At 38.6% G+C, this 15,372-nt stretch overlaps 1 protein-coding gene across 4 annotated transcripts in view; it reads right to left on the bottom strand.

Moving 5' to 3' along the window:
• Positions 1 to 15,372, bottom strand: part of lrp1bb (low density lipoprotein receptor-related protein 1Bb) — a 285,606-nt gene that overhangs the window by 175,973 nt on the left and 94,261 nt on the right. For all 4 annotated transcript variants that reach the window (XM_084361717.1, XM_084361720.1, XM_084361718.1 and 1 more), the window contains exon 2: positions 5,921 to 6,058. In XM_084361717.1, the coding sequence (XP_084217843.1) occupies positions 5,921 to 6,058 (138 nt within the window). The remainder of the gene's footprint in view (positions 1 to 5,920; positions 6,059 to 15,372) is intronic.

The following is a 15,372-nucleotide window of genomic DNA, read 5'->3' as shown; positions in this document are numbered from 1 at the left end:
CAGATCGAGTAAGGGACATCTCACCAAACTTACATCAAACTAGATAGTTTGTAACTGCCATATATCCAGTAAGTGGCCGTGATGTTGTTCCTGTATTGTGAAAACAGAGGCTTAAAGAACTCTGATTGCACTATAATACAAGGCTATTCCGATTAAATATGAACCCTGATCCTGATCATCGTCTATTTCTTGTCAAAAATGTTTTGATACACATATTTTAGTGCTCTGTTTAGCTGTAATGTGACATTGTTTGTTACCAGCTGGCAGCTTTTCCTGTTTCAAAAAACGAAGCCAGGCACAACTCGCAATACAGAACCCATCAGCAGCAGTGTTCATAGGTCTGGTAAAGTGCAGTGCATTCTGGTTGTTGTAGGTTTCTACCTTTTGAGCAACAGTGACCAGTTTTCTCTGGTCATGTAGCACCAGTTTCATATTTTCCTTCTTTCTACTCCATAGACAGTTTAATGCAAGGAAGGGCCATCTTTCTAACTGAAAAAAAATACTTTTTTAATGTGAATATAGCATTTGTATGGCATATACATAGCATGTATAGCATATTCTAAATGTTTTTTGTTTGTAGAAACAATTGCTATAGTCTATAGTTAAAACTGTTGTGGTCTTTTCACCACCACTATCATAGTATTTTATAATATTACTACTTGAGGAAATTTAAGTCAGAAAAAGAAATATTAGAATGATAGACTTTAACACATTTAAGTGTGAGTGTGAGTTCAGCACAAATTCATTGAAAGTTATGTCGAATTGATCAAAGTGTGAGGCTTCAGGTAGGTTTCTCTTAAAAGTTGTAATCACAAAGGACCAGAAGAAGCTGTATTTTTCTTACGTTTATTTTTATTTTTGAAAAGTTATAAAATGAGTTACCTCATGTGACTAGAAACTAATCACAGTATGATACAGACATAACTGTATTTTAAAAACTATAAGGATTTGTATTAAAATCTTTAATCTAATTCAGTTTCAGTAATATGGTCTTTTGTCCAGTTTAAATCTGATATTTAGCAAAAGAGTCAGCAAAAGAATTAACTTATTTCACATTATTATTGTTTTTATTTTTTTGCCTTTTGAAAAGAAAATCAACTTTCTCTACAAACTGAGACAAGAAAAATCAATCATTTTGATTTTTTCTTGATGGTTTCCAGAGCACATGTAGTATTCCCACCTCTAACAGAACAAAATTCTGTGTAGCTTTTCCTCAGCATACTAAATACTGTAATTTGGCATCAATGGGTTTATAATGAAGCTCACGTGCAGTAAAAGCATAACTAAATGATGATCAAAATTTTAGACTTTAGCCATACTGTGGTGGCAATGAACAGTAATGAAATATTAAGCCACATATCTATCTTTTATCATCCAGTTATGTAATTTTATATGCTATATATAGTAGAGGCTGCATTGCTGACACTCACTGTGAGACAGCAGTGTGACAGTGTTGAGTTGGCATCATTCTATCAGTGATCTGTGATGACACTGCTGTAAATGTGCTATCATGATCCAGTCTCCAGTCTACAATTCTTCACTGTTTTAAAAGAACAGAATGAAAACCCGACAGCTCAGCTCTGACAGTAATTTCTATTTAACCATTTTGTCTTGTTTTGTTCCCATGAAAAAAAACAAAAACAAAAACAAAACAATTCTTTGTTTAATCACAAATTTAAGATGTAACACATTTTTAGTGAAAAAGTGAAAATATTGAGTCAACAATTTGAGCAGACATGGATTAAGCATCAAAATTAAGCTTTCATTTTTAAATCTTGGAGAGACCAAGCCAACGTCTCCAAATTCAGTTCTTTAAGCTCCAGGCTGTTCTTTCTCACAACTATGTTCATTTAGCAGACATTTGTTTGTGCTAACTTTCTGGGACCGTCCTGAAGATAACATATGACGTTTGATGCTGAATTATGTTTATTTGGGGCTCGCTCAACGCAAGCAGAAGAGACTTCAGAGATCCCATGGCGCAGCCACGAGTGTGCGATTACGAATGAGCAAGTTTCCTGAAGGTGAGCGAAAAGAGTTTGGTGTTTTTTTCCATCTGGGCACCTTCATATCAAGGCCTCTTGGGATGTTCGGCATGTATATTCATAAGAGGTGGGCAGGAAAGGGAGGGAAAAAAGTTTTGTGAGAGACCCAGCTGGTTGCCTAAAACTTCTCTTTGGTGACCTCAATTCCTCCTGCTTCCCAGAGAGTTTGGTCTGTCCATGCGGGACTAAGCATACTGTACAGTGTGTGTCCCTGAGTGAACTTAAGCAGAAGGTTGGCCCCACACAAACTCAGAGTGATATCTTTACCACGGAATCAAAAAAAATGTGTCGAAAGATTGCAGGAAACGAAATTCCTTTTTTCTTCCTCACTAATTTATTCCTTGTGAAAGAATCAATCTTTCTCCTGCTTTAGGCAAAGAAGTCAAAGCAGCTGACTGCAGTGTTGCATTGAGAGGTGGATTGTTAGCATTCAGATCACACATCAGAAAGTGCCTTCTGAAAGGAGTTTAGGAGACAGAGGTGCCATGTTACCCACTGACAAGGGATGTGTGAAATGATATGTATTTGGCAAGAATAATGTTAAATCCCTTAAGGGTTATGCAAGGGCATAGCAAGGCAGGCAAAAAAAAAAACAAAGGAAAGTGGAAAAGGTGTTGTCGGAGCCACAGAAAGCAGAGTTTAAAACTTGAATTTCATTTGTGCACGGCACGGCAGATCACTTGGTCAAAAATATTAACAATACCAACTTTTCGTTTCTCAATTTACAACAAAATTTAGTGAACACAAAAAGTTGCCCTCATGGTAGAAAGAAGTATGGAGTGTTACACAAAATGAAATATGCAGTAGATCGACCGTTCGGTAGTCTTGGGCTTTAAGATAGCTGACATTCTAACCCTGACGCTCTGAGTGAAAAAAATTTAAAATGCAAAGCAGTACATCCAAATTAAACTGATGCATAAGAGAGCACACATGCTCCTGGATTTAGCGGTATTGGAGTGAGGCTCTATCCTCCATTTAACTTATTGCAATTAAAGTTGAAGTGAGAAAATAAAGTTTGTGTAAGTGGAGAGTGGAGGTGTTGAAACCAGAATGAACTATGAAAAAGATCAATTGTTTTGTACCAACAATATATATGTTGTGAGGACTGAACGCTTCAGAAAAGCGTACAGACACTTGAAAAGTCAATCCGAAAACTGCTTTTTCGTAGCTTTTTAATTAGATAAAGATAAAAAGTAACAACATATCCAGCGCTTGAAGTACTCATGAAAGATAAATTAATTATATTTCTCTTTTAAAAATCAGATTATATGATTACTATTATTCTTTTTAACAAGAAAAGAAAAGACAAAAAAAAAAAAAAATCATCTTTCATTATTTTGTTTTACTCTTGGATCAAGGTTGGCTTGCAAAGTAAGAAAACAAAGGGGGGAAGTTGTGTGCGATAAAAGCCTTTTCATTTTTTTGTACTTAGTCACTCAAGTAGCAGAATGCAGCAATTTACTTCTGGAGGAGGATCCAGGACGTCTTTGCTGTTGCTTTTTCTCCCAAAATAAAGAAAGATTAAAAAGAACAGAATTGCAATTAAAAAAACTATTTGTCTGACCTTCTTTCCTTTCAAATTTATTTCACTTCCTCTTAGAGACTGTGGCCAATGAGTCATTACTGCTGCAAGTAAAATGCTGCAAGGTGAGGCTTACTGCTGTTATTTTTTTAATTGTAAGCCAGCAGTAAATTAGAACGTTTTCTAATCAGTTTCCTTTAAGGGGTTGGTAATGGAGAGAGTCATTTACAAGTTGCAAGGAGTATGAATACTCATCCTTGTGTGTATTTGCCGTATGTGCGAGACTGCTCCTATGAACATAAAGGTGAATAAGCTGCTAATAATTTAGATTTTTATCACCTCGTCCTTCCGGCATCAGTGGATTAACAGGCATATGTCTCTCTGTGCTGACGCACTCCTGCTGTATGGAAGACATCTGAGCCTGCAAGAACTGCCTGCGTGTTCTACCTGAGCTGACTCGAGCGTTTCTCCCGGGTTGCTTTTTGCATTTTCATTAAACCTGACATGACTTGAACACGATATTTGATCCAGTCTTGCAGACCTCTTATCCTGCTTTGCTGTTTGGTTCAATGAGCCGACCCTAAGGTATTAGCCCCGAGGATCATTTGTAGCTCAGGCACAATTCACTTGAAAGAAGTATCAAATGTATGCTCTCGTACTTATATTAGGATCTCAATGCCCTGAGAAAGGTTGTACTTAACATAACATAACAACACAGTCGCCAGAATAAATGCTGGCAATGTACATTTCTGAAAAACCATGGATATTCTGAAACTTTCTATCTCTTTATGCTGCAACTTTTGTTGCTTTAGGTTTAATTTTTAATTTTATGTTGTGACAAGCTTGGCTGTGCTTAAGGTTTGGTTAGGCATGAAAACAACTTGGTTAGGGTCAGAAAAAAAGTCCCCATTTTGGTCGCCACAAACACAGCTGGAGAACTCCTTAAAAACACCTGGTTTGGATGCCACGGAGGGAGATGTTCCTACTTCCAACATAACATATCATCTGTTCAAATCATCAGTTTTTTTGTCACCACAGACATGGACGGATATCTCCTGACTTTTAGTCAAAAATATTTTTTTCCTTTTGTCTCCACAAACACAGACGGACATGTCCCGACTTCTTGTCAAAAAAATCCAGTTTTGGCTACCACAAACATGTCTGGAAATTGGCCTGAGGTCGCCCTCAAAATAAACACTGGTTCCCTGCTTAGAAATGGTCTAACGCTGTGGTCTCTCGTTAAAAACATCCAGTGGTTTTCACACTTGAAACGCATACTTGAACTGCAGTCACTAGCTTGGCAGCCTTCTTTTTTAACTCCACCACCACCCCCTCCACTTTCTGATATGGAAGTCAGGTCAGAAACATGTAATGTGAATGTACATATCCTATAAGATGCATTAATGTGAACATATGGGTGGTTATCTGAGGTATATTTCTAGGTGATAATAAATGGCAATTTTTAAACCAAAACAAACATGTTTCATATTGTTACTATGACTTCCCACTTCAATCATTGTGATTTAATCCAGGCAATCTTCAAAGCAAGTTCATCACTGCAAACCAGAGTATAAGGAGTGAAACACTGGAGCAAGAGTTCTCTGCTCCTTGCCAACAAACAGGCGTTTGGACTCACAACTCCCGACTGTGAGTCAGAGGCTACCGTGTTCTTGCACCTAGCACTCACACAGAGACAAAACCCAGCATGACTTTAACTGTCTTACGGGTCAAAATAGGTTGTGGCTTCTGCCAGACAGAGGCCACCGTAGTGCCAGGACCGCAGCAATCAGGATGCAGACGTTGCCTTATCACAGAAGCCAGGTGTCCTTAGCAGCTTGCTATAGTTGAGAAGAATGCGAGCAACAACAAAAACTTGTGTACAACACGTCACCTGGTGCTACCGTCCTACTGTGTCTCTTTCCTGCTCTGACAGGAAGGGATGATGAAAAGTGACCTTGGCAACAACTAAAGTTTGAAAGTTAAAGCTAAAGCGAGCAATGAGCCTGAAAGAGCTGAATCTAAGTGATACAAGGGAGAGATTGAATGGTGCTTAAACTCCTACAGACAACGACAAGCACACTCTAGCTTCAATTTACTTGACTGAAGTTTGGTTTAATGAATATCTTAGTTGAAGCGCATTAACCGGGTATTAAAGTAAAGCATTTTTCACAGCTGTATATTTTACAAATGTAATGCAGATTTAATGTGTGAGGGGAATTTCACAATCTTAATAATCCAAATAAGATGAGCGCAATCTGATTAATTAACATAATAATGAGAATACCCATTTCACTTATGTATTCTAAACCCAAGGGGAAAAAAGAGTCATGGATGTGAGAGCACCGTTAACTCTTACCTCGACAGTGAACTCCTTCATCGTAGCCGTCGTCGCAGTCTCTCGCCCCGTTGCAGAGTTTGTTGAAGTGAATACATTTTTTTGTCCCGATGCACTGTATGTGATTGAGGGGACATCTGATCACCACCTCTTGTGCACCTGAGGAAAAGAACAAGAGTGAACAGTGTCAGAAAGCTGTATCTTCATGTCTTTCAGCGTTAAAGAGGCACTATGCAAGAAAGTGAGATTTTTTTATTAATTAAAAATACAAACTCACTATTTTTTGTTTCCATAACTGAATAAACAAGCTGTTCTCAGAGGATAATAGGGTCCCCCTAACTCTAGAAAGGTGGCAGGGTCCGCCACATATAAACAAAGTGAAACAGTATGAAACTGTGTTGTCCTTTAAGATCAGTTTGTTTATTCAGTCATAAAAATGAAAAGTTTGTTTATTTAGTTTGTTTCGGCATAAAAAATGTCGTCCCCAAAACTACATAGTGCACCTTTAATAATTCATGTTTACTGCAAAACCCAATGAGCTTTAATGTTCATTTCTGCATATGGAGTAGCAATTACAGTGGGAGACTGAGTACCATATGTGAAATTAATTTGCATATTTCATTGTCGCCATCATTCGTAATTTCTGAAGGTAAACAATTTCTTCCCCGTATTTTTTGTCAGTAAAGTGCTGATACTTCAAGACCTCGTTTATAGGAGGTGGTAGAACCTATGCATATGCAAATATATTTATACTTCACAGCATTGTTCTGTACACACAACAGATGTTCGCCGCATTGCTTCTTTGCAGAAGCGCTGGTGAAGTCCCATAACAAACTGCCCGACTCCCCCTGCCAGCCAAGCGAACGGCGGCGAGCAGCTGTTTAAGGATTCATGAGGCACATAGGTGACCCTCATTCATGTGGCAGCCACAAGAGCACATAAAACACAGCTGACCAGTGCACCAGCACTGTAAATGTGTCACATCTCCACCCCAACTACATTGATATCAATTACCAGCGTGCCGCTGCAGCCACTTAATGAGAAGATTTATCGCCCGCGTGATGGGATCTGTAACAATCCCCCGGAGTTCTCCCGCCCCTCGGAGCTCACATCCCAGCACATTTGGACCATCTTGACTGGGCGGTGACTTATTCACAACATCTATTTCTACTTTGTAAGGTAAGAGTTACCGCAGTTAATGTGGCTATTACAATGAGGGCTGCCATCCTCTGCTGATTTACAGATGGGAGATGTGGACAAGTAGGTGTGCGTCTGTATTGACACAATGATGGCTCATATTAGTTCCTCCTCCCGGGCATTTTTATTGCTTTTAAAGGGTAGCAGGAGATATTCCTCTCTAATGAATATTTCTTGGCTATCTCTTCAAGCCCAAGTGATTCACACTATTTCTATGCCATATTTAGGTAAGTCAAACCCAAGTGACCTTGTCTATGAGAGTTCATATTTCATACATGAGCGAACTGGCAGCCTCATCTGCTGGGAATGTGTTTAAAGCAACGCTCTTTTCATTTCTCTCCAAGCTCCTTTTGGAATGGACTTTTTTGATGTGTGTGCTCTTTTCAAACACATGCATGACTTCACGCAGATGAATCTATTTGTAAATCCATCATCCATACAGTAAAGGGAAATAAAAGAAATTTATAAAGGCTTAACTTGGCTTCTTAATGATCATCACTTACTAAACACCAGGGATTCAATCTTCAAATGTCACCAATGCTCTTGAAAAGGCTGAGTTTGCATTCTGTATTTACACACTTGACTTTTAAGTCCGCAATCGTTTTACAAAAAAAAAGGGAAAGCAAAAATATCCTTTTTGAAATGCTTCCATGTCTTAAATTTAGAATCAGACTCAAATAAGTGGGCGATCCCAATGTGTAACTGTTATACATTTCAAAATGCACAGGAAAGTTTACTCACTACAGAGAAAAGGACACACTGTCACAGAACATCCAACCCAGTGCCACACAATAGCACATGTCCATTTGGCAAATGTACTATTTAACACACAGCTGTAAGGGTCCCTGACAACGTTACGGTGTTGTCAGCCTCTCCCCTTGCTTTCTCGCCACATGGGTTCTAATCTAATGTGATAAGGGGAGGGATGGCGCATGAATATTCAGCGGCTCTGATCTGTCATGCAGGGATACACAGATGGTCTCTCAACGGCTGAGGTGCTCAGGATGCCTCCGTCAATTCCCAAACTACTGTACTATGTTGGATGATTGCTCAAAGTCGTACATACAGGATGGTACACTATGTCACGAAACACATCCTCTGACAGCCATACCGGAGCTCTTATCTCCTCAGCTTCCTGTTCGAAGGCGCTGAAAGATGCTGAAACCCTGCATACTGTATGTTCAGTTTACATTATGTCATTTTTAGCCCTCTCGGGTTACAGCGTGACCAAAGCTGAATGGAATATGTTCTGTTTAAGCTTGGAAAAAAGGGGCAAATAAACAAAAAATGCACAAGTAATTGCAACACCCTCTGGGCCATTAGCGATGATTATCTGCGAGATTAGAATCCTCAAGAGCAAATACATACATTAGTGTTACTACAGTGTGTTGCAAGGTCAAATATTTCACAACTGCATTTCTAGATTCACATTATTAAGGCAAATGCAGCAACAACCTTGGGAAAAAAAACATTTGCCTCTGAAATCATACAGTATGCTTATATGCAGTAATTATAAGGTGAATACGTGAATATAAGGTGAACAGTGAATGAATGGTAGATATAAAGATATCTACTATATATACATATATATATGTGTGTGTGTGTGTGTGTGTGTGTGTGTGTGTGTGTGTGTATGTATATATATATATAGTAGATATCTTTATATCTACCATTCAATTCACTGTTTACCCCCCTGCTTTTGACTCTTGAGCTGTTTCAACAAGTCAATTTCCCCAACGAGGGATCAATAAAATCTTATCTTATCTTAAAAATAAACTAACATTTATTAATTTCAGTATTATACATTTTCACAGCAGTCAGTTCGATATGTCATAGTAGGAAAAGAACAGGTGTTACCAATAACATGAATGATGGGTGACTTTTATTCAGGTGTATCAGTTAGACAGCATGCACAATATACAGTATGTGCTATTCCTACAGTGTTAGTGTTTTGATATTTTTTTAAAAACCTTCTGCTTTAAAAGCTCAGCACACCCACACATTTTCTTTTCCTTTTATTTCTGGCTGATTAGACCGACTGCTCAGGTTGACAATAGGTAGACTCATGCTGGAAATTATGGGAGATCACCAAAACAACATAACCTAATAAGAATGATAAAGCTACAGATGCAGCAAAACTGACAAGTGGTGTTAATCAAGCGTGGCTTGTAGACGTCGACATGGTCCTGAGAGGTCTAATCAGCCACAGCAAGTGCAAACACCCATTCAGCCTGGAGAGAAATAGTTGATTTTTGAGTCTCATCCCCAGCTCGTCAAAATCTGATGCTTTGGGCTGGCGTCTGAGCCGAGCTGCCAACCAGAGGTGTCAGTATTTGACAACCTGGGGATGATACTCAAGCATCAAGTTTTCTGTCTCAAGGAAGTTACATTTAGTTGTTTTAACTGTAGCTAATGAAGGTTTGCTCTTGGAGACTTAAAGTGAGTTGAGGACACTGCGTTACAATGAAAATATCTCAAACTTCCTGAATGTCTTGTGGTGCACTGACACTGGTATTTTTTATTTTATTTTAAATCAGCTAAATCACTTTGCTCTGCACCGCTTTGTACTTTGATTGTCACACACATCAAATTTGAAATACAAATTGCTGGGATGGATGGATGGATGGATAGATGGATAGATGGATAGATAACCAGAAAAACATATCAACGGTTGTAGGTCCCTGTTGTATTCGGCAATTGCTGATGTATAAACCTCGAATTATTTTAGATGCAAAACTCCACATCCTCGGTAATGGTTTGATAAATGAATAATGTCCACAGATGAAATGGGCAACACACACTTAAATACCAGTTTAATCATAACACCTTGAGTTGGTGGCAGATGTTCCCCTGGTACGCTTCTAAAAAAAAATTGTACCACGATGTGCTTATTCAGGTAAAGCGGGAAACATTTAAGACCAGCATCAATATTTATAAATGTCTTATTTCACCATAACACAACTATAAATTAAATAAAACATCCACATTTAGTCTAAATACTCCACATTTATTACCGGCACTGCTGCAAGCAAACACATATTTGCGTTTAACTCGTACTGAAGATGAGATTTATGCCCCACAAATCATTTGCAGGAAAGAGTTTTTAAGATGTGACTCGTGCAGTGCAGCCGGTCAGCATCAAGGATGAATGCAGAGTCATATTTGACCTACCAACACTTTTTTTAATCCTTGATTCAATGAAGTATTGCAAACTGTGGAGGCAGTTAGCAAGATTTTAGATATAAGAACATGTTAATTAAAAATCATGCTGCTGTTTGCCTACTTTGAGGAGTAAATGAGGAGGAATCAGCTGGGCCAAAGTAATACCTCTATTTAATGTAAAACGAGAGGCTTCTAGGGGAGAATTTCAGCAGCTATGTTCATTATGATAATCATGCTAATCTGATCCACTGCCAGTTTGTGCGGAATAATGAATTCCTAAAAGAAAATAACAGAGCAGCGATCAGCAGGGGAGACTCCTTGAACTTCCATTTTAAGAGATTCATCACATCCCAAAGAAATAAAGATTTATTTCTTTTAATTTATGGCTCAAGATGATGATCAAAGTGGCATCCCGATGCCTGACCTGAGGCAGCTTCAGCGTAGACTTCCTATAATGTCTTTATAATGGTAGCTAACCGTCTCTTTTCTTGTGAATCCCACAATTACAATAACATCAGTTACTGTATGCACTCCATTTTTCAACCCTAACCTCATTATTAATCTTACATAGATCACTGATCTAATCATGAGCAAGATGAGAGTGCAGAAGCTTTTTTGTGAATCTGAACTTGAGCCAAAATATCATAAACAGCACAGACAGCAGTACAGCGCCTTTCACTCGTTACACTGTGCTCCAGCGCAGTACTTCGCCCGTAGGCAATAAAGACTAACCTTTTGACATATTGCCTCATACACCACAACAAATACACCTGGGTAGGCAGTAGAGAACAATTTACCCCCTTCCACAACTGTGTTGAGAGAAATATAAACTTTTATACAATTTGATTTTTCTTATACTCACAATGGACATTAGGTTAGAGCATAAACTGAAGGTTAAACAGCATATGAAATGTGTGAGTCATGGACTTTTTGTGAGAAAAACATTTTTGAAGTCACCCCCTTAAGTATAAACTCAAGGATTCAGCCAAATTGTTATGATTTCACTGGTTTAAATAAATGTGTCCAAGATGTGCGTTGATATTTTAAAACTAATTTACGTCAGTAACTAATGTTTTTGGTTTAATGGAACAGGAGTATCACATATGTTGTTTTACCTTTAAATATGGCCAGATGTTTTCATTATCCATTGTCTTTTCAGTTGTTGATCAATCAGGAAGCAGTGAAATTATAACAATTAATCAGATCCCAACCTTTACAGGACTTGCAATCTGGAGCACTCTGAGCTCCATGTCAGAGGAAAATGGCCACTATGTCTGTCCTCACTAAAACCAGGATTTTAAGAGGTGGACCTAGGAATCCTCCTGAAGGGAGAAAGTGCCATTTTAAAGTATTTAAATGTGGTAGTTATACTGTTTTCCTACTAAAACCGTGTCAGACACACATAAGACATTCTCTTTTTTTGTATGCCTTAACACAGTTGTGGAGGGGAACATTGGCTGGCTACTGTCTATTGTAGTGTAAACCAAATTCAACAGAAAGCAGTTCATAAGAACCAACCATGACAAAGAAGATTTTCCCACATGTGCTCTGATGTTGACATGAAGCTCTAGCTTCTCTTTCGCATGCTCAGTCCTTAGTTTAATTCTCATACCATCCTTTCATTCACCCCTCTCACTCATGCTCACTCATAATTGCCTGTCATTATCTGGGCCTGTCAATTGATATCGGCATATCTATCCAATAGCACAGCGTCACACCTCCACGACTAGCCCATCATACTGCTGCTGTCTTTTTAATGCAATTAAATGAATTGCAATTATGAAAGGCTTTTATCTGAAGTACTTACAAATGTTTTTCCCCCCATTCACAAGCCCACACACACAAAGTTTTCACCCTGACCATCGGGATCCAACTCTACCCCCTGAGCCACAGCTGTCTCTGAACAATGTGCGTCATCCGGAGACTTTCAGCGATTGCAGTTCTATGGGAACTAAGTGAACATATAAAGTGCAATGGGGTAAACAAGAGCAGAGTTAATATTACAGCCGTTACTCACCAGTAGTAAACTGCAGCTCACCCTAGCCTCTTCCACTCTTAAAAGGTGCAGTGGTCTTAGGAAGGACTCTTTAAAAGAATAATTTTCCTGTGTGACCTTTAGATCCTTGGCATTTGAAAGGATGTACTCAGCCAAAAGAGCTTATTTAGCTGTATTTGACTGACCACAGGCATCAGTAATATTTCCCTCAAGTCAGAACCTCTGAGGACTGAGATTCTTCATGGAAATTAAAAGAAGAAAATGACTGCATGATGTGATTTTTAGTACAAATAGAGAAGATGTTGATGTTGCAGGACAATGAGCAGTCATTTGACTCCTGACTAATCACAGAAAAGTCAGCCAGTGGCACATATGAACTGATCAGCTCCCAGGTGGGAAAATGTGAATGCCTTTGCATGTTTGTGCATATGCATGGCCAGCATTTGGTGATGCTCTGCCAGGCCCATACTGCAGCCATCTTCTGTTCTTGCTTGTTTCCGCAGCTTTACACCTTCAGTCTGGTCCTCAGCACATGAAACAAATGCTGACTTGGACGGAGGCCAAACTGACAGAGCCAATCAAGAGCATTCACATGTTTGCCTCCATGAAAAGTCCTTGGTAGCCTGGTTTGTACATTAATGATCATTGTGTTTCTGTATTTTACTGGATTGGCCCCTTGACTTACAGACTTGTCCTACAGGAAGGTGCACTCCTCTTCTTTTAGCAGAGGCCAGCCGTCTTACCCCATCTCACCCCATCTCAAGCTCCCAAGCTTACACGTCCACGACCTCTCCACTGAGACGGGACAGGTATGAAAGTCACACTCCCATCCTACTTCTTATAAACGAGTGAACAAGTCCCAGGCAACTCCACGAAAGACAAAATAACACTGCGTCTCTGGGATTAGTAAGTGTAAGGTAATGAGGTAATTTAGATTTTGAGGCTTTACATTATGTAACAAAAAAGTAATCTCGGTCACACTTGATTTGTGTACAGGACAGTGTACATTGCTGCACAACTGCGTTTGCTGTTTAATAAAATCAACACACACACTGTTTAAATAAATGCTATTTATTTATGATCGGGAATTAATTAAATATAACACTCCCACAGCAAACCGCACAGCTGGTCTGTTGGCCTGTCTAATCAGATTCTCAAATCATGATTACTCGTTTGATTATTTTTTATTTGTTAAACTCTAAACTACATGTTGTTAAACAGCAGCAAACAGTGAACAGATACAACACTATATGTTGCATTAATATGACTAAGTCTGGCTAAGGCAAAAACCTATTGCATATGATGGCATTTATATTAATACTTTTTATTATCATCAAATTATACATTTTGACAAGACACTTATGCTAATAGAAGAATACTGAGAGAACATACCAATATTATAGTATATTTACAGCAATGTGTGCATTCCTAAAGCCTGCATTCATACAGATCGGTCATTAAATAAGAAATGACTTGGCTTGTTAGCCTTTGTGACCTGATGTCGAACCATATATATTTTAGAACCTACTCTGCTGCATGAACATTAAAGGAAATGAGTGATTTGCTCTTGAATAATGCATGATTTCACTCCAAATCGAACACCTCAGATATGCAAATCAATATTATTTGCTACATCTTATATGCACTGGGCAGAGTAAATGAGAAGAAAAACCAGAAAAGTAATATGCACAAAGCTCCTCCGACACCTCATTTCCTGTGTGCTGTAGCTTACTGCTCGCTGTAAATGATGCAGAGTGTTCAATCAAACGTATTAGAAAGAGAGGAAAAATGTCGCCGGGGTGCAGTGGAATGAAGCTGGGTGTTGGCATCTGTGACATCCAGGCTCTACTGTATAATAAAGAATCAATACATCAGTCGACAGAGAGGAATGAGCAGCCTCGAGACAATGTAGTAAAGCTGCACTTCACAAACGCCACACAAAAAAACAGCAAAAAGGCCAATTTATCATTATTTGGAAAACAACGACATAATTAGTCAATAGAGATACTTTTGTGACCAACCATTATGCAAATGTTCCAATCTAATTGTTCTGGGGCCAGCTTCAAATGAATAATACATACAGTATATCGTAGTTAGAGAGGCTAAAACCAATATTCACAGAGAAGAATGATCTCATTAGGATTATAATAAACAGTGTAGTATTTAATGCTGGCATTCTTTATTCAAAGACACATACACGATTGCGATAATGTAATCTAAGTTAATGTCATTGATGCAATGAGATTCTGATGTATTGCTTTGCCTGAAGTGATTTTCAATTGGGACAATCCACACAATATATATGTTTTTTTAAGCTCTTCAACATATCCTATAGAATAAATGTTCAAACAAGCTGATACAGACTCAAATTAGATATTATCGTACTTCCATGACCTCCATTCAGGAACATTGGCTGTGATGATTCAAAGGTAGGGAAGGCGATTCTTGAGAAAAATAGTTGACTGTTGACTCTCATTCCAGGGCTGTCAAATATGGATGCTTTGGGTCGGTATTTGGCCCAAAATTCAAACCCAAAGTGTCAGTATTTGACAACCTTTGAATGAAACTCATCAACAATCAACAATCTTTCTCAAGAATCGCCCTCCCTACCTTTAAGTCTCAGTCTCACTTGATTTGCCTAAGTTGGACTGCTGAAGGCGAGCTTTTAGCTCGATGAATGCAAGTCCAAAAAATTCACAATCCTTTAAGCTCTAATTTTGGTCTCCACCAACTCCTGAGGGAAATATCAGGTTCTTTAGCTGCATGCAGCTGAGGGGAACAGACCTCCCCGAGAGAGTAGGGTATCAGCAGCAGATGAAAATGGCACATAGAGCTGGAATATTTTCACATCTTACTCTGTGAATAGAGGGTTTATTTTGATCAAACCAGAGGTGATTGTGGAAGGACAAACAAAAACTGTTTTTTATTTTGTTTATGTCGAGTGTGTTTTGAGATTTGTTAATGGGCCATTAAGCTTTTACATGTATGATTATATGTTTCTGTTTAGTAAGCAAAGGAAAAAGATCCCTTTCTTGATATTTTGTGAGTCTATTTTGATTACTTATTAGACTAGGTAGCAAACTTTAAGCTTTTTTATCTCCAAGCTGAAATTGCAGGG

Source organism: Pagrus pagrus (assembly GCF_965226575.1).
Source record: "Pagrus pagrus genome assembly, chromosome: 9".
Lineage (NCBI taxonomy): Eukaryota > Metazoa > Chordata > Actinopteri > Spariformes > Sparidae > Pagrus > Pagrus pagrus.
The sequence above is the reverse complement of the archived record's forward strand: the minus strand, read 5'-3'. Positions and strand labels throughout refer to the sequence as shown.